This window comes from Oncorhynchus mykiss, chromosome 30, assembly GCF_057628025.1.
Source record: "Oncorhynchus mykiss isolate SJ-2025 chromosome 30, ASM5762802v1, whole genome shotgun sequence".
Taxonomy (NCBI): domain Eukaryota; kingdom Metazoa; phylum Chordata; class Actinopteri; order Salmoniformes; family Salmonidae; genus Oncorhynchus; species Oncorhynchus mykiss.
In genome coordinates this window covers 1,610,040-1,629,414 of record NC_143051.1, presented here as the reverse complement: position 1 = coordinate 1,629,414, position 19,375 = coordinate 1,610,040, and the positions used below count along the sequence as shown (strand labels likewise).

At 63.1% G+C, this 19,375-nt stretch overlaps 1 protein-coding gene across 3 annotated transcripts in view; it reads right to left on the bottom strand.

Moving 5' to 3' along the window:
- Positions 1–19,375, bottom strand: part of fam91a1 (family with sequence similarity 91 member A1) — a 137,424-nt gene that overhangs the window by 74,565 nt on the left and 43,484 nt on the right. For all 3 annotated transcript variants that reach the window (XM_090228520.1, XM_090228522.1, XM_090228521.1), the window contains one exon: positions 17,684–17,774. In XM_090228520.1, the coding sequence (XP_090084646.1) occupies positions 17,684–17,774 (91 nt within the window). The remainder of the gene's footprint in view (positions 1–17,683; positions 17,775–19,375) is intronic.

The following is a 19,375-nucleotide window of genomic DNA, read 5'->3' as shown; positions in this document are numbered from 1 at the left end:
CCATCTTCCCCAGTCTCCCACCGGCCCCCAGTCTCCACCGGCCCCCAGTCTCCATCGGCCCCCAGTCTCCCATATTCCCCAGTCTCCCATATTCCCCAGTCCCCCATCGGCTCCCATTCTCCGATCTTCCCCAGTCTCCCACCGGCCCCCAGTCTCCACCGGTCCCCAGTCTCCCATCGGCCCCCAGTCTCCCGTCTTCCCCAGTCTCCCGTCTTCCCCAGTCTCCCGTCTTCCCCAGTCTCCCGTCTTCCCCAGTCTCCCCCAGTCTCCCGTCTTCCCCAGCCTCCCGTCTTCCCCAGCCTCCCGTCTTCCCCAGTCTCCCGTCTTCCCCAGTCTCCCGTCTTCCCCAGTCTCCCGTCTTCCCCAGTCTCCCGTCTTCCCCAGTCTCCCCCAGTCTCCCGTCTTCCCCAGTCTCCCGTCATCCCCCAGTCTCCCGTCTTCCCCCAGTATCCCGTCGGCCCCCAGTCTCCCGTCGGCCCCCAGTCTAACGTCGGCCCCCAGTCTCCCATCGGCCCCCAGTCTCCCATCGGCCCCCAGTCTCCCATCTTCCCCAGTTTCCAATCTTCCCCAGTCTCCAATCTTCCCCAGTCTCCCCCAGTCTCCCATCGGTCCCCAGTCTCCCGTCTTCCCCAGCCTCCCGTCTTCCCCAGTCTCCCGTCTTCCCCAGTCTCCCGTCTTCCCCAGTCTCCTGTCTTCCCCAGTCTCCCCCAGTCTCCCGTCTTCCCCAGCCTCCCGTCTTCCCCAGCCTCCCGTCTTCCCCAGTCTCCCGTCTTCCGCCCCCAGTCTCCCGTCGGCCCCCAGTCTCCCGTCGGCCCCCAGTCTCCCATCGGCCCCCAGTCTCCCAACTTCCCCAGTCTCCAACCGGCCAACTTCCCCAGTCTCCAATCTTCCCCAGTCTCCCACCGGCCCCCAGTCTCCACCGGCCCCCAGTCTCCCATCGGCCCCCAGTCTCCCATCGGCCCCCAGTCTCCCATCGGCCCCCAGTCTCCCATCGGCCCCCAGTCTCCCATCGGTCCCCAGTCTCCCATCGGTCCCCAGTCTCCCATCGGTCCCCAGTCTCCCATCGGTCCCCAGTCTCCCATCGGTCCCCAGTCTCCCGTCTTCCCCAGTCTCCCGTCTTCCCCAGTCTCCCCCAGTCTCCCGTCTTCCCCAGTCTCCCGTCATCCCCCAGTCTCCCGTCATCCCCCAGTCTCCCGTCGGCCCCCAGTCTCCCGTCGGCCCCCAGTCTCCCGTCGGCCCCCAGTCTCCCGTCGGCCCCCAGTCTCCCGTCGGCCCCCAGTCTCCCGTCGGCCCCCAGTCTCCCGTCGGCCCCCAGTCTCCCGTCGGCCCCCAGTCTCCCGTCGGCCCCCAGTCTCCCATCGGCCCCCAGTCTCCCAACTTCCCCAGTCTCCAACCGGCCAACTTCCCCAGTCTCCAATCTTCCCCAGTCTCCCACCGGCCCCCAGTCTCCACCGGCCCCCAGTCTCCCATCAGCCCCCAGTCTCCCATCGGCCCCCAGTCTCCCATCGGCCCCCAGTCTCCCATCGGCCCCCAGTCTCCCGTCTTCCCCAGTCTCCCGACTTCCCCAGTCTCCCGTCTTCCCCAGTCTCCCGTCTTCCCCAGTCTCCCGTCTTCCCCAGTCTCCCGTCTTCCCCAGCCTCCCGTCTTCCCCAGCCTCCCGTCTTCCCCAGCCTCCCGTCTTCCCCAGCCTCCCGTCTTCCCCAGCCTCCCGTCTTCCCCAGTCTCCCGTCTTCCCCAGTCTCCCGTCTTCCCCAGTCTCCCGTCTTCCCCCAGTCTCCCATATTCCCCAGTCTCCCATCGGCCCCCAGTCTCCCATAATCCCCAGTCTCCCATCGGTCCCCAGTCTCCCGTCTTCCCCAGTCTCCCGTCTTCCCCAGTCTCCCGTCTTCCCCAGTCTCCCGTCTTCCCCAGCCTCCCGTCTTCCCCAGTCTCCCGTCTTCCCCAGTCTCCCCCAGTCTCCCGTCATCCCCCAGTCTCCCGTCTTCCCCCAGTCTCCCGTCCGCCCCCAGTCTCCCGTCGGCCCCCAGTCTCCCGTCGGCCCCCAGTCTCCCGTCGGCCCCCAGTCTCCAATCTTCCCCAGTCTCCAATCTTCCCCAGTCTCCAATCTTCCCCAGTCTCCCATCTTCCCCAGTCTCCATCGGCCCCCAGTCTCCCATAGGCATCCAGTCCCCCACCGGCCCCCAGTCTACATCGGCCCCCAGTCTCCCATCTTCCCCAGTCTCCCAGATTCCCCAGTCCCCCATCGGCTCCCAGTCTCCCATCTTCCCCAGTCTCCCATCTTCCCCAGTCTCCCATCTTCCCCAGTCCCCCATCGGCCCCCAGTCTCCCATCTTCCCCAGTCTCCATCGGCCCCCAGTCACACATAGGCCTCCAGTCCCCCACCGGCCCCCAGTCTCCATCGGCCCCCAGTCTCCCATCTTCCCCAGTCTCCCATATTCCCCAGTCCCCCATCGGCTCCCAGTCTCCCATCTTCCCCAGTCTCCCACCGGCCCCCAGTCTCCCATCGGCCCCCAGTCTCCCATCGGCCCCCAGTCTCCCATCGGCCCCCAGTCTCCCATCGGCCCCCAGTCTCCCATCGGTCCCCAGTCTCCCGTCTTCCCCAGTCTCCCGTCTTCCCCAGTCTCCCGTCTTTCCCAGTCTCCCGTCTTACCCAGTCTCCCGTCTTCCCCCAGTCTCCCGTCTTCCCCAGTCTCCCCCAGTCTCCCGTCTTCCCCCAGTCTCCCATATTCCCCAGTCTCCCATATTCCCCAGTCTCCCATCGGCCCCCAGTCTCCCATATTCCCCAGTCTCCCATCGGCCCCCAGTCTCCCATCGGTCCCCAGTCTCCCATCGGTCCCCAGTCTCCCATCGGTCCCCAGTCTCCCATCGGTCCCCAGTCTCCCGTCTTCCCCAGTCTCCCGTCTTCCCCAGTCTCCCGTCTTCCCCAGTCTCCCCCAGTCTCCCGTCTTCCCCAGTCTCCCGTCATCCCCAGTCTCCCGTCTTCCCCAGTCTCCCCCAGTCTCCCATCGGCCCCCAGTCTCCCAACTTCCCCAGTCTCCCATCTTCCCCCAGTCTCCCGTCTTCCCCAGCCTCCCGTCTTCCCCAGTCTCCCGTCTTCCCCAGCCTCCCGTCTTCCCCAGCCTCCCATCCCAGTCTCCCATCTTCCCCAGTCTCCCATCTTCCCCAGTCTCCCATCTTCCCCAGTCTCCCATCTTCCCCAGTCCCCCATCGGCTCCCAGTCTCCCATCTTCCCCAGTCTCCCATCTTCCCCAGTCTCCCATCTTCCCCAGTCTCCCATCTTCCCCAGTCCCCCATCGGCCCCCAGTCTCCCATCTTCCCCAGTCTCCATCGGCCCCCAGTCTCCCATAGGCCTCCAGTCCCCCACCGGCCCCCAGTCTCCCATCTTCCCCAGTCTCCCATCTTCCCCAGTCCCCCATCGGCTCCCAGTCTCCCATCTTCCCCAGTCTCCCACCGGCCCCCAGTCCCCACCGGTCCCCAGTCTCCATCGGCCCCCAGTCTCCCATATTCCCCAGTCTCCCATATTCCCCAGTCTCCCATCGGCCCCCAGTCTCCCATCGGCCCCCAGTCTCCATCGGCCCCCAGTCTCCATCGGCCCCCAGTCTCCCATCTTCCCCAGTCTCCCATCTTCCCCAGTCTCCCATCTTCCCCAGTCCCCCACCGGCCCCCAGTCTCCATCGGCCCCCAGTCTCCCATCTTCCCCAGTCTCCCATCGGCCCCCAGTCTCCCATCTTCCCCAGTCTCCCATCGGCTCCCAGTCTCCCATCTTCCCCAGTCTCCCACCGGCCCCCAGTCTCCACCGGCCCCCAGTCTCCATCGGCCCCCAGTCTCCCGTCTTCCCCAGTCTCCCATATTCCCCAGTCCCCCATCGGCTCCCAGTCTCCCATCTTCCCCAGTCTCCCACCGGCCCCCAGTCTCCACCGGCCCCCAGTCTCCCATCGGCCCCCAGTCTCCCATCGGTCCCCAGTCTCCCATCGGTCCCCAGTCTCCCGTCTTCCCCAGTCTCCCGTCTTCCCCAGCCTCCCGTCTTTCCCAGTCTCCCGTCTTCCCCAGTCTCCCGTCTCCCCCAGCCTCCCGTCTTCCCCAGCCTCCCGTCTTCCCCAGCCTCCCGTCTTCCCCAGCCTCCCGCCTTCCCCAGTCTCCCGTCTTCCCCCAGTCTCCCATATTCCCCAGTCTCCCATCTTCCCCAGTCTCCCATCTTCCCCAGTCTCACATCTTCCCCAGTCCCCTATCGGCCCCCAGTCTCCCATCTTCCCCAGTCTCCATCGGCCCCCAGTCTCCCATAGGCCTCCAGTCCCCCACCGGCCCCCAGTCTCCATCGGATCCCAGTCTCCCATCTTCCCCAGTCTCCCATCTTCCCCAGTCCCCCATCGGCTCCCAGTCTCCCATCTTCCCCAGTCTCCCACCGACCCCCAGTCTCCACCGGCCCCCAGTCTCCATTGGCCCCCAGTCTCCCATCGGTCCCCAGTCTCCCATCGGTCCCCAGTCTCCCATCGGTCCCCAGTCTCCCATCGGTCCCCAGTCTCCCATATTCCCCAGTCTCCCATATTCCCCAGTCTCCCATCGGCCCCCAGTCTCCCATAATCCCCAGTCTCCCATCGGTCCCCAGTCTCCCGTCTTCCCCAGTCTCCCGTCTTCCCCAGTCTCCCGTCTTCCCCAGTCTCCCGTCTTCCCCAGCCTCCCGTCTTCCCCAGTCTCCCGTCTTCCCCAGTCTCCCCCAGTCTCCCGTCATCCCCCAGTCTCCCGTCTTCCCCCAGTCTCCCGTCCGCCCCCAGTCTCCCGTCGGCCCCCAGTCTCCCGTCGGCCCCCAGTCTCCCGTCGGCCCCCAGTCTCCAATCTTCCCCAGTCTCCAATCTTCCCCAGTCTCCAATCTTCCCCAGTCTCCCATCTTCCCCAGTCTCCATCGGCCCCCAGTCTCCCATAGGCATCCAGTCCCCCACCGGCCCCCAGTCTACATCGGCCCCCAGTCTCCCATCTTCCCCAGTCTCCCAGATTCCCCAGTCCCCCATCGGCTCCCAGTCTCCCATCTTCCCCAGTCTCCCATCTTCCCCAGTCTCCCATCTTCCCCAGTCCCCCATCGGCCCCCAGTCTCCCATCTTCCCCAGTCTCCATCGGCCCCCAGTCACACATAGGCCTCCAGTCCCCCACCGGCCCCCAGTCTCCATCGGCCCCCAGTCTCCCATCTTCCCCAGTCTCCCATATTCCCCAGTCCCCCATCGGCTCCCAGTCTCCCATCTTCCCCAGTCTCCCACCGGCCCCCAGTCTCCCATCGGCCCCCAGTCTCCCATCGGCCCCCAGTCTCCCATCGGCCCCCAGTCTCCCATCGGCCCCCAGTCTCCCATCGGCCCCCAGTCTCCCATCGGTCCCCAGTCTCCCGTCTTCCCCAGTCTCCCGTCTTCCCCAGTCTCCCGTCTTCCCCAGTCTCCCGTCTTTCCCAGTCTCCCGTCTTACCCAGTCTCCCGTCTTCCCCCAGTCTCCCGTCTTCCCCAGTCTCCCCCAGTCTCCCGTCTTCCCCCAGTCTCCCATATTCCCCAGTCTCCCATATTCCCCAGTCTCCCATCGGCCCCCAGTCTCCCATATTCCCCAGTCTCCCATCGGCCCCCAGTCTCCCATCGGTCCCCAGTCTCCCATCGGTCCCCAGTCTCCCATCGGTCCCCAGTCTCCCATCGGTCCCCAGTCTCCCGTCTTCCCCAGTCTCCCGTCTTCCCCAGTCTCCCGTCTTCCCCAGTCTCCCCCAGTCTCCCGTCTTCCCCAGTCTCCCGTCATCCCCAGTCTCCCGTCTTCCCCAGTCTCCCCCAGTCTCCCATCGGCCCCCAGTCTCCCAACTTCCCCAGTCTCCCATCTTCCCCCAGTCTCCCGTCTTCCCCAGCCTCCCGTCTTCCCCAGTCTCCCGTCTTCCCCAGCCTCCCGTCTTCCCCAGCCTCCCATCCCAGTCTCCCATCTTCCCCAGTCTCCCATCTTCCCCAGTCTCCCATCTTCCCCAGTCTCCCATCTTCCCCAGTCCCCCATCGGCTCCCAGTCTCCCATCTTCCCCAGTCTCCCATCTTCCCCAGTCTCCCATCTTCCCCAGTCTCCCATCTTCCCCAGTCCCCCATCGGCCCCCAGTCTCCCATCTTCCCCAGTCTCCATCGGCCCCCAGTCTCCCATAGGCCTCCAGTCCCCCACCGGCCCCCAGTCTCCCATCTTCCCCAGTCTCCCATCTTCCCCAGTCCCCCATCGGCTCCCAGTCTCCCATCTTCCCCAGTCTCCCACCGGCCCCCAGTCCCCACCGGTCCCCAGTCTCCATCGGCCCCCAGTCTCCCATATTCCCCAGTCTCCCATATTCCCCAGTCTCCCATCGGCCCCCAGTCTCCCATCGGCCCCCAGTCTCCATCGGCCCCCAGTCTCCATCGGCCCCCAGTCTCCCATCTTCCCCAGTCTCCCATCTTCCCCAGTCTCCCATCTTCCCCAGTCCCCCACCGGCCCCCAGTCTCCATCGGCCCCCAGTCTCCCATCTTCCCCAGTCTCCCATCGGCCCCCAGTCTCCCATCTTCCCCAGTCTCCCATCGGCTCCCAGTCTCCCATCTTCCCCAGTCTCCCACCGGCCCCCAGTCTCCACCGGCCCCCAGTCTCCATCGGCCCCCAGTCTCCCGTCTTCCCCAGTCTCCCATATTCCCCAGTCCCCCATCGGCTCCCAGTCTCCCATCTTCCCCAGTCTCCCACCGGCCCCCAGTCTCCACCGGCCCCCAGTCTCCCATCGGCCCCCAGTCTCCCATCGGTCCCCAGTCTCCCATCGGTCCCCAGTCTCCCGTCTTCCCCAGTCTCCCGTCTTCCCCAGCCTCCCGTCTTCCCCAGTCTCCCGTCTTCCCCAGTCTCCCGTCTCCCCCAGCCTCCCGTCTTCCCCAGCCTCCCGTCTTCCCCAGCCTCCCGTCTTCCCCAGCCTCCCGTCTTCCCCAGCCTCCCGCCTTCCCCAGTCTCCCGTCTTCCCCCAGTCTCCCATATTCCCCAGTCTCCCATCTTCCCCAGTCTCCCATCTTCCCCAGTCTCACATCTTCCCCAGTCCCCTATCGGCCCCCAGTCTCCCATCTTCCCCAGTCTCCATCGGCCCCCAGTCTCCCATAGGCCTCCAGTCCCCCACCGGCCCCCAGTCTCCATCGGATCCCAGTCTCCCATCTTCCCCAGTCTCCCATCTTCCCCAGTCCCCCATCGGCTCCCAGTCTCCCATCTTCCCCAGTCTCCCACCGACCCCCAGTCTCCACCGGCCCCCAGTCTCCATTGGCCCCCAGTCTCCCATCGGTCCCCAGTCTCCCATCGGTCCCCAGTCTCCCATCGGTCCCCAGTCTCCCATCGGTCCCCAGTCTCCCATCGGTCCCCAGTCTCCCGTCTTCCCCAGTCTCCCGTCTTCCCCAGTCCCCCGTCTTCCCCAGTCCCCCGTCTTCCCCAGTCTCCCGTCTTCCCCAGTTCCCCGTCTTCCCCAGTCTCCCGTCTTCCCCAGTTTCCCGTCTTCCCGCAGTCTCCCATCTTCCCCAGTCCCCCACCGGCCCCAGTCTCTCATCGGCCCCAGTCTCCCATCGGCCCCCAGTCTCCCATCGGCCCCCAGTCTCCCATCGGCCCCCAGTCTCCCATCTTCCCCAGTCTCCCATCGGCCCCCAGTCTCCCATCTTCCCCAGTCTCCATCGGCCCCCAGTCTCCATCGTCCCACAGTCTCCATCGGCCCCCAGTCTCCCATCTTCCCCCAGTCTCCCATCTTCCCCCAGTCTCCCATCTTCCCCAAGTCTCCCATCTTCCCCAGTCTCCCATCTTCCCCAGTCTCCCATCTTCCCCCAGTCTCCCATCTTCCCCAGTCCCCCATCTTCCCCAGTCCCCCATCGGCTCCCAGTCTCCCATCTTCCACAGTCTCCCACCGGCCCCCAGTCTCCACCGGCCCCCAGTCTCCCATATTCCCCAGTCTCCCATATTCCCCAGTCCCCCATCGGCTCCCAGTCTCCCATCTTCCCCAGTCTTCCACCGGCCCCCAGTCTCCCATCGGCCCCCAGTCTCCCATCGGCCACCAGTCTCCCATCGGTCCCCAGTCTCCCGTCTTCCTCAGTCTCCCGTCTTCCCCAGTCTCCCCCAGTCTCCCGTCTTCCCCAGTCTCCCCCAGTCTCCCGTCTTCCCCAGTCTCCCCCAGTCTCCCGTCTTCCCCAGTCTCCCGTCATCCCCCAGTCTCCCGTCTTCCCCCAGTCTCCCGTCGCGTCGGCCCCCAGTCTCCCGTCGGCCCCCAGTCTCCCGTCGGCCCCCAGTCTCCCATCGGCCCCCAGTCTCCACCGGCCCCCAGTCTCCCATCGGCCCCCAGTCTCCCATCGGCCACCAGTCTCCCATCGGTCCCCAGTCTCCCGTCTTCCTCAGTCTCCCGTCTTCCCCAGTCTCCCCCAGTCTCCCGTCTTCCCCAGTCTCCCCCAGTCTCCCGTCTTCCCCAGTCTCCCCCAGTCTCCCGTCATCCCCCAGTCTCCCGTCGGCCCCCAGTCTCCCGTCGGCCCCCAGTCTCCCATCGGCCCCCAGTCTCCCATCGGCCCCCAGTCTCCCAACTTTCCCAGTCTCCCATCTTCCCCCAGTCTCCAATCTTCCCCCAGTCTCCAATCTTCCCAAGTCTCCCATCTTCCCCAGTCCCCCAGTATCCCATCTTCCCCAGTCTCCCATCGTTCCCAGTCTCCATCGGCCCCCAGTCTCCATCGGCCCCCAGTCTCCCGTCTTCACCAGTCTCCCATCGGCCCCCAGTCTCCCATCGGCCACCAGTCTCCCATATTCCCCAGTCTCCCATCGGCCCCCAGTCTCCCGTCTTCCCCAGTCTCCCGTCTTCCCCAGCCTCCCGTCTTTCCCAGTCTCCCGTCTTCCCCAGTCTCCCCCAGTCTCCCGTCTTCCCCAGCCTCCCGTCTTCCCCAGCCTCCCGTCTTCCCCAGCCTCCCGTCTTCCCCAGTCTCCCGTCTTCCCCAGTCTCCCGTCTTCCCCAGTCTCCCGTCTTCCCCAGTCTCCCGTCTTCCCCAGTCTCCCGTCTTCCCCAGTCTCCCGTCTTCCCCCAGTCTCCCATATTCCCCAGTCCCCCATATTCCCCAGTCTCCCATCGGCCCCCAGTCTTCCATCGGTCCCCAGTCTCCCATCGGTTCCCAGTCTCCCGTCTTCCCCAGTCTCCCATCTTCCCCAGTCTCCATCGGCCCCCAGTCTCCCATAGGCCTCCAGTCCCCCATCGCCCCCCAGTCTCCCATCTTCCCCAGTCTCCATCGGCCCCCAGTCTCCCATAGGCCTCCAGTCTCCCACCGGCCCACAGTCTCCATCGGCCCCCAGTCTCCCATCTTCCCCAGTCTCCCATCTTCCCCAGTCCCCCATCGGCTCCCAGTCTCCCATCTTCCCCAGTCTCCCACCGGCCCCCAGTCTCCCATCTTCCCCAGTCTCCCATCTTCCCCAGTCCCCCATCGGCTCCCAGTCTCCCATCTTCCCCAGTCTCCCACCGGCCCCCAGTCCCCACCGGTCCCCAGTCTCCATCGGCCCCCAGTCTCCCATATTCCCCAGTCTCCCATATTCCCCAGTCTCCCATCGGCCCCCAGTCTCCCATCGGCCCCCAGTCTCCATCGGCCCCCAGTCTCCATCGGCCCCCAGTCTCCCATCTTCCCCAGTCTCCCATCGGCCCCCAGTCTCCCATCTTCCCCAGTCTCCCATCGGCTCCCAGTCTCCCATCTTCCCCAGTCTCCCACCGGCCCCCAGTCTCCACCGGCCCCCAGTCTCCATCGGCCCCCAGTCTCCCGTCTTCCCCAGTCTCCCATATTCCCCAGTCCCCCATCGGCTCCCAGTCTCCCATCTTCCCCAGTCTCCCACCGGCCCCCAGTCTCCACCGGCCCCCAGTCTCCCATCGGTCCCCAGTCTCCCATCGGTCCCCAGTCTCCCGTCTTCCCCAGTCTCCCGTCTTCCCCAGCCTCCCGTCTTCCCCAGTCTCCCATCGGTCCCCAGTCTCCCATCGGTCCCCAGTCTCCCATCGGTCCCCAGTCTCCCATCGGTCCCCAGTCTCCCGTCTTCCCCAGTCTCCCGTCTTCCCCAGTCCCCCGTCTTCCCCAGTCTCCCGTCTTCCCCAGTCTCCCGTCTTCCCCAGTCCCCCGTCTTCCCCAGTCCCCCGTCTTCCCCAGTCTCCCGTCTTCCCCAGTCCCCCGTCTTCCCCAGTCTCCCGTCTTCCCCAGTCTCCCGTCTTCCCCAGTCTCCCCCAGTTTCCCGTCTTCCCGCAGTCTCCCATCTTCCCCAGTCCCCCACCGGCCCCAGTCTCTCATCGGCCCCAGTCTCCCATCGGCCAACAGTCTCCCATCGGCCCCCAGTCTCCCATCGGCCCCCAGTCTCCCATCTTCCCCAGTCTCCCATCGGCCCCCAGTCTCCCATCTTCCCCAGTCTCCATCGGCCCCCAGTCTCCATCGTCCCACAGTCTCCATCGGCCCCCAGTCTCCCATCTTCCCCCAGTCTCCCATCTTCCCCCAGTCTCCCATCTTCCCCAAGTCTCCCATCTTCCCCAGTCTCCCATCTTCCCCAGTCTCCCATCTTCCCCCAGTCTCCCATCTTCCCCCAGTCTCCCATCTTCCCCAGTCCCCCATCGGCTCCCAGTCTCCCATCTTCCCCAGTCTCCCACCGGCCCCCAGTCTCCACCGGCCCCCAGTCTCCATCGGCCCCCAGTCTCCCATATTCCCCAGTCTCCCATATTCCCCAGTCCCCCATCGGCTCCCAGTCTCCCATCTTCCCCAGTCTTCCACCGGCCCCCAGTCTCCCATCGGCCCCCAGTCTCCCATCGGCCACCAGTCTCCCATCGGTCCCCAGTCTCCCGTCTTCCTCAGTCTCCCGTCTTCCCCAGTCTCCCCCAGTCTCCCGTCTTCCCCAGTCTCCCCCAGTCTCCCGTCTTCCCCAGTCTCCCCCAGTCTCCCGTCTTCCGTCTTCCCCCAGTCTCCCGTCGCGTCGGCCCCCAGTCTCCCGTCGGCCCCCAGTCTCCCGTCGGCCCCCAGTCTCCCGTCGGCCCCCAGTCTCCCATCGGCCCCCAGTCTCCCATCGGCCACCAGTCTCCCATCGGTCCCCAGTCTCCCGTCTTCCTCAGTCTCCCGTCTTCCCCAGTCTCCCCCAGTCTCCCGTCTTCCCCAGTCTCCCCCAGTCTCCCGTCTTCCCCAGTCTCCCTCAGTCTCCCGTCTTCCCCAGTCTCCCGTCATCCCCCAGTCTCCCGTCTTCCCCCAGTCTCCCGTCGCGTCGGCCCCCAGTCTCCCGTCGGCCCCCAGTCTCCCGTCGGCCCCCAGTCTCCCGTCGGCCCCCAGTCTCCCAACTTCCCCAGTCTCCCATCTTCCCCCAGTCTCCCAACTTCCCCAGTCTCCCATCTTCCCCCAGTCTCCAATCTTCCCCCAGTCTCCAATCTTCCCAAGTCTCCCATCTTCCCCAGTCCCCCAGTATCCCATCTTCCCCAGTCTCCCATCGTTCCCAGTCTCCATCGGCCCCCAGTCTCCATCGGCCCCCAGTCTCCCATCTTCCCCAGTCTCCCATCGGCCCCCAGTCTCCCATCGGCCACCAGTCTCCCATATTCCCCAGTCTCCCATCGGCCCCCAGTCTCCCGTCTTCCCCAGTCTCCCGTCTTCCCCAGCCTCCCGTCTTCCCCAGTCTCCCGTCTTCCCCAGTCTCCCGTCTTCCCCAGTCTCCCCCAGTCTCCCGTCTCCCCCAGTCTCCCGTCTTCCCCAGCCTCCCGTCTTCCCCAGTCTCCCGTCTTCCCCAGTCTCCCGTCTTCCCCAGTCTCCCGTCTTCCCCAGTCTCCCGTCTTCCCCAGAATCCCGTCTTCCCCCAGTCTCCCATATTCCCCAGTCTCCCATCGGCCCCCAGTCTCCCATATTCCCCAGTCTCCCATCGGTCCCCAGTCTTCCATCGGTCCCCAGTCTCCCATCGGTTCCCAGTCTCCCGTCTTCCCCAGTCTCCCATCTTCCCCAGTCTCCATCGGCCCCCAGTCTCCCATAGGTCTCCAGTCCCCCATCGCCCCCCAGTCTCCCATCTTCCCCAGTCTCCATCGGCCCCCAGTCTCCCATCTTCCCCAGTCTCCCATCGGCCCCCAGTCTCCCATCTTCCCCAGTCCCCCATCGGCTCCCAGTCTCCCATCTTCCCCAGTCTCCCACCGGCCCCCAGTCTCCACCGGCCCCCAGTCTCCATCGGCCCCCAGTCTCCCATATTCCCCAGTCTCCCATATTCCCCAGTCCCCCATCGGCTCCCAGTCTCCCATCTTCCCCAGTCTCCCACCGGCCCCCAGTCTCCACCGGCCCCCAGTCTCCCATCGGCCCCCAGTCTCCCATCGGTCCCCAGTCTCCCGTCTTCCTCAGTCTCCCGTCTTCCCCAGTCTCCCGTCTTCCCCAGTCTCCCGTCTTCCCCAGTCTCCCGTCTTCCCCAGTCTCCCCCAGTCTCCCGTCTTCCCCAGTCTCCCCCAGTCTCCCGTCTTCCCCAGCCTCCCGTCTTCCCCAGCCTCCCGTCTTCCCCAGTCTCCCGTCTTCCCCAGTCTCCCGTCTTCCCCAGTCTCCCGTCTTCCCCAGTCTCCCGTCTTCCCCAGTCTCCCCCAGTCTCCAGTCTCCCCCAGTCTCCAGTCTTCCCCAGCCTCCCGTCTTCCCCAGCCTCCCATCTTCCCCAGTCTCCCATCTTCCCCAGTCTCCCGTCTTCCCCAGTCTCCTGTCTTCCCCAGTCTCCCGTCTTCCCCAGTCTCCCGTCTTCCCCAGTCTCCCCCAGTCTCCCGTCTTCCCCAGTCTCCCCCAGTCTCCCGTCTTCCCCAGCCTCCCGTCTTCCCCAGCCTCCCGTCTTCCCCAGTCTCCCGTCTTCCCCAGTCTCCCGTCTTCCCCAGTCTCCCGTCTTCCCCAGTCTCCCCCAGTCTCCAGTCTCCCCCAGTCTCCAGTCTTCCCCAGCCTCCCGTCTTCCCCAGCCTCCCATCTTCCCCAGTCTCCCATCTTCCCCAGTCTCCCGTCTTCCCCAGTCTCCTGTCTTCCCCAGTCTCCCGTCTTCCCCAGTCTCCCGTCTTCCCCAGTCTCCCGTCTTCCCCCAGTCTCCCATATTCCCCAGTCTCCCATATTCCCCAGTCTCCCATCGGCCCCCAGTCTCCCATATTCCCCAGTCTCCCATCGGTCCCCAGTCTCCCGTCTTCCCCAGTCTCCCGTCTTCCCCAGTCTCCCGTCTTCCCCAGTCACCCGTCTTCCCCAGCCTCCCGTCTTCCCCAGTCTCCCGTCTTCCCCAGTCTCCCGTCATCCCCCAGTCTCCCGTCTTCCCCCAGTCTCCCGTCGGCCACCAGTCTCCCGTCGGCCACCAGTCTCCCGTCGGCCCCCAGTCTCCCGTCGGCCCCCAGTCTCCAATCTTCCCCAGTCTCCAATCTTCCCAGTCTCCAATCTTCCCCAGTCTCCAATCTTCCCCAGTCTCCCATCTTCCCCAGTCTCCATCGGCCCCCAGTCTCCCATAGGCCTCCAGTCCCCCACCGGCCCCCAGTCTACATCGGCCCCCAGTCTCCCATCTTCCCCAGTCTCCCATCTTCCCCAGTCTCCCATCTTCCCCAGTCTCCCATCTTCCCCAGTCCCCCATCGGCCCCCAGTCTCCCATCTTCCCCAGTCTCCATCGGCCCCCAGTCACACATAGGCCTCCAGTCCCCCACCGGCCCCCAGTCTCCATCGGCCCCCAGTCTCCCATCTTCCCCAGTCTCCCATATTCCCCAGTCCCCCATCGGCTCCCAGTCTCCCATCTTCCCCAGTCTCCCACCGGCCCCCAGTCTCCCATCGGCCCCCAGTCTCCCATCGGCCCCCAGTCTCCCATCGGCCCCCAGTCTCCCATCGGCCCCCAGTCTCCCGTCTTCCGTCTTCCCCAGTCTCCCGTCTTTCCCAGTCTCCCCCAGTCTCCCGTCTTACCCAGTCTCCCGTCTTCCCCAGTCTCCCGTCTTCCCCCAGTCTCCCATATTCCCCAGTCTCCCATATTCCCCAGTCTCCCATCGGCCCCCAGTCTCCCATATTCCCCAGTCTCCCATCGGCCCCCAGTCTCCCATCGGTCCCCAGTCTCCCATCGGTCCCCAGTCTCCCATCGGTCCCCAGTCTCCCATCGGTCCCCAGTCTCCCGTCTTCCCTAGTCTCCCGTCTTCCCCAGTCTCCCGTCTTCCCCAGTCTCCCCCAGTCTCCCGTCTTCCCCAGTCTCCCGTCATCCCCCAGTCTCCCGTCAGCCCCCAGTCTCCCGTCTTCCCCCAGTCTCCCGTCGGCCCCCAGTCTCCCGTCGGCCCCCAGTCTCCCGTCGGCCCCCAGTCTCCCGTCGGCCCCCAGTCTCCCGTCGGCCCCCAGTCTCCCGTCGGCCCCCAGTCTCCCATCGGCCCCCAGTCTCCCAACTTCCCCAGTCTACCATCTTCCCCCAGTCTCCAATCTTCCCCCAGTCTCCAATCTTCCCCAATCTCCCATCTTCCCCAGTCCCCCAGTCTCCCATCTTCCCCAGTCTCCCATCGTTCCCAGTCTCCATCAGCCCCCAGTCTCCATCGGCCCCAAGTCTCCCATCTTCCCCAGTCTCCCATAGGCCCCCAGTCTCCCATCGGCCCCCAGTCTCCCATCTTCCCCCAGTCTCCCGTCTTCCCCCAGTCTCCCGTCGGCCCCCAGTCTCCCGTCGGCCCCCAGTCTCCATCGGCCCCCAGTCTCCCATCTTCCCCAGTCTCCCATCGGCCCCCAGTCTCCCATCTTCCCCAGTCTCCCATCGGCTCCCAGTCTCCCATCTTCCCCAGTCTCCCACCGGCCCCCAGTCTCCACCGGCCCCCAGTCTCCCGTCTTCCCCAGTCTCCCATATTCCCCAGTCCCCCATCGGCTCCCAGTCTCCCATCTTCCCCAGTCTCCCACCGGCCCCCAGTCTCCACCGGCCCCCAGTCTCCCATCGGTCCCCAGTCTCCCATCGGTCCCCAGTCTCCCGTCTTCCCCAGCCTCCCGTCTTCCCCAGCCTCCCGTCTTCCCCAGCCTCCCGTCTTCCCCAGTCTCCCATCTTCCCCAGTCTCCCATCTTCCCCAGTCTCCAATCGGCCCCCAGTCTCCCATCTTCCCCAGCCTCCATCGGCCCCCAGTCTCCATCGGCCCCCAGTCTCCCATCTTCCCCAGTCTCCCATCTTCCCCAGTCCCCCATCGGCCCCCAGTCTCCCATCTTCCCCAGTCTCCATCGGCCCCCAGTCTCCCATAGGCCTCCAGTCCCCCACCGGCCCCCAGTCTCCCATCTTCCCCAGTCTCCCATCTTCCCCAGTCCCCCATCGGCTCCCAGTCTCCCATCTTCCCCAGTCTCCCACCGGCCCCCAGTCCCCACCGGCCCCCAGTCTCAGTCGGCCCCCAGTCTCCCATATTCCCCAGTCTCCCATATTCCCCAGTCTCCCATCGGCCCCCAGTCTCCCATCTTCCCCAGTCTCCCATCGGCCCCCAGTCTCCATCGGCCCCCAGTCTCCATCGGCCCCCAGTCTCCATCGGCCCCCAGTCTCCCATCTTCCCCAGTCTCCCATCTTCCCCAGTCTCCCATCTTCCCCAGTCCCCCACCGGCCCCCAGTCTCCATCGGCCCCCAGTCTCCCATCTTCCCCAGTCTCCTATCGGCCCCCAGTCTCCCATCGGCTCCCAGTCTCCCATCTTCCCCAGTCTCCCACCGGCCCCCAGTCTCCACTGGCCCCCAGTCTCCCATATTCCCCAGTCTCCCATATTCCCCAGTCCCCCATCGGCTCCCAGTCTCCCATCTTCCCCAGTCTCCCATCGGCCCCCAGTCTCCACCGGCTCCCAGTCTCCCATCGGCCCCCAGTCTCCCATCGGTCCCCAGTCTCCCATCGGTCCCCAGTCTCCCATCGGTCCCCAGTCTCCCGTCTTCCCCAGCCTCCCGTCTTCCCCAGTCTCCCGTCTTCCCCAGTCTCCCGTCTTCCCCAGTCTCCCGTCTTCCCCAGTCTCCCGTCTTCCCCAGTCTCCCGTCTTCCCCAGCCTCCCGTCTTCCCCAGCCTCCCGTCTCCCCCAGCCTCCCGTCTCCCCCAGCCTCCCGTCTTCCCCAGCCTCCCGTCTTCCCCAGCCTCCCGTCTTCCCCAGTCTCCCGTCTTCCCCCAGTCTCCCATATTCCCCAGTCTCCCGTCTCCCCCAGCCTCCCGTCTTCCCCAGCCTCCCGTCTTCCCCAGCCTCCCGTCTTCCCCAGCCTCCCGTCTTCCCCAGCCTCCCGTCTTCCCCAGTCTCCCGTCTTCCCCCAGTCTCCCATATTCCCCAGTCTCCCATCTTCCCCAGTCTCCCATCCTCCCCAGTCTCCCATCCTCCCCAGTCTCCCATCCTCCCCAGTCTCCCATCCTCCCCAGTCTCCCATCCTCCCCAGTCCCCCATCGGCCCCCAGTCCCCCATCGGCCCCAGCCTCCCGTCTTCCCCAGTCTCCCGTCTTCCCCCAGTCTCCCATATTCCCCAGTCTCCCATCTTCCCCAGTCTCCCATCCTCCCCAGTCTCCCATCCTCCCCAGTCTCCCATCCTCCCCAGTCCCCCATCGGCCCCCAGTCCCCCATCGGCCCCCAGTCTCCCATCTTCCCCAGTCTCCATCGGCCCCCAGTCTCCCATAGGCCTCCAGTCCCCCACCGGCCCCCAGTCTCCATCGGCCCCCAGTCTCCCATCTTCCCCAGTCTCCCATCGGCCCCCAGTCTCCCATCTTCCCCATTCTCCCATCGGCTCCCAGTCTCCCATCTTCCCCAATCTCCCACCGGCCCCCAGTCTCCACCGGCCCCCAGTCTCCATCGGCCCCCAGTCTCCAATATTCCCCAGTCTCCCATATTCCCCAGTCTCCCATATTCCCCAGTACCCCATCGGCTCCCAGTCTCCCATCTTCCCCAGTCTCCCACCGGCCCCCAGTCTCCACCGGCCCCCAGTCTCCCATCGGCCCCCAGTCTCCCATCGGCCCCCAGTCTCCCATCGGTCCCCAGTCTCCCATCGGTCCCCAGTCTCCCGTCTTCCCCAGCCTCCCGTCTTCCCCAGCCTCCCGTCTTCCCCAGCCTCCCGTCTTCCCCAGCCTCCCGTCTTCCCCAGCCTCCCGTCTTCCATCGGCCCCCAGTCTCCCGTCTTACCCCAGTCTCCCATCGGCCCCCAGTCTCCCATCGGCCCCCAGTCTCCCATATTCCCCAGTCTCCCATCGGCCCCCAGTCTCCCATCGGTCCCCAGTCTCCCGTCTTCCCCAGTCTCCCGTCTTCCCCAGCCTCCCATCTTCCCCAGCCTCCCGTCTTCCCCAGTCTCCCGTCTTCCCCAGTCTCCCCCAGCCTCCCGTCTTCCCCAGCCTCCCGTCTTCCCCCAGTCTCCCGTCTTCCCCCAGTCTCCCGTCTTCCCCCAGTCTCCCGTCTTCCCCCAGTCTCCCGTCTTCCCCCAGTCTCCCGTCTTCCCCCAGTCTCCCGTCGGCCCCCAGTCTCCCGTCTTCCCCCAGTCTCCCGTCGGCCCCCAGTCTCCCGTCGGCCCCCAGTCTCCCATCTTCCCCAGTCTCCAATCTTCCCCAGTCTCCAATCTTCCCCAGTCTCCAATCCTATCTGTTATTCTCTCATCATAGCCACAATGGACCATAATGATAGGAGAGCCATGTCATCAAACTAAAATGTTTTCCAATAACACCAAAGACCCTGATGGCTAACGATTACCATCCACCCCCAACACAGTCATTTTGCAGCCTGGTGGGATGAACACACACGAAGCAGAGAATAGATACCACTCACTCAGTACCACATTGTACTCCATTGATCCGGCCAGCTGGGGTCCTGAATCAATCATCTTATCAATTGCCTTCCTCTCTGCCAACGAGCAGATCTGAAATCAGACAGGACAGGGGGAGGACAGACAGACATTAGGGGGAGAGAAGGAGAGGAATAGAGGAGAAGAGCAGGGACACAGGCAGACATTAGGAGGAGAGGAGGAGGAGGAGAGGAGAATGTGCCAATCAGCTGTGCCCAAACCTACTGTGAATTTACCAGGTTTTTACTAGCGAGGTTACATGACTGAACAAAATTGTTTGTTATCAGACCAATATTTACCACCCAGGATGAGGTTAAAACAGCTGTGACATGGTTTGTGTAATTACATAAAACACCTGTGAATACCTATACCTGGTAATATATATTGTTTTAAACCATTTAGGTTAGAGACAAGACCTCTGGTAATATATATATATATTGTTTTAAACCATTTAGGTTAGAGACAAGACCTCTGGTAATATATATATATATTGTTTTAAACCATTTAGGTTAGAGACCTCTGGTAATATATATTGCTTTAAACCATTTAGGTTAGAGACAAGACCTCTGGTAATATATATATATTGTTTTAAACCATTTAGGTTAGAGACCTCTGGTAATATATATTGCTTTAAACCATTTAGGTTAGAGACAAGACCTCTGGTAATATATATATATTGTTTTAAACCATTTAGGTTAGAGACAAGACCTCTGGTAATATATATATATTGTTTTAAACCATTTAGGCTAGAGACCTCTGGTAATATATATTGTTTTAAACCATTTAGGTTACAGACAAGACCTCTGGTAATATATATATATATTGTTTTAAACCATTTAGGCTAGAGACCTCTGGTAATATATATTGCTTTAAACCATTTAGGTTAGAGACCTCTGGTAATATATATTGTTTTAAACCATTTAGGTTAGAGACAAGACCTCTGGTAATATATATATATTGTTTTAAACCATTTAGGTTAGAGACCTCTGGTAATATATATTGCTTTAAACCATTTAGGTTAGAGACCTCTGGTAATATATATTGTTTTAAACCATTTAGGTTAGAGACAAGACCTCTGGTAATATATATATATTGTTTTAAACCATTTAGGTTAGAGACCTCTGGTAATATATATTGTTTTAAACCATTTAGGTTAGAGACCTCTGGTAATATATATATATTGTTTTAAACCATTTAGGTTAGAGACAAGACCTCTGGTAATATATATATATTGCTTTAAACCATTTAGGTTAGAGACCTCTGGTAATATATATTGTTTTAAACCATTTAGGTTAGAGACAAGACCTCTGGTAATATATATATATTGTTTTAAACCATTTAGGTTAGAGACAAGACCTCTGGTAATATATATTGTTTTAAACCATTTAGGTTAGAGACCTCTGGTAATATATATTGTTTTAAACCATTTAGGTTAGAGACAAGACCTCTGGTAATATATATATATTGTTTTAAACCATTTAGGTTAGAGACAAGACCTCTGGTAATATATATTGTTTTAAACCATTTAGGTTAGAGACAAGACCTCTGGTAATATATATATATTGTTTTAAACCATTTAGGCTAGAGACCTCTGGTAATATATATTGTTTTAAACCATTTAGGTTAGAGACAAGACCTCTGGTAATATATATATATTGTTTTAAACCATTTAGGTT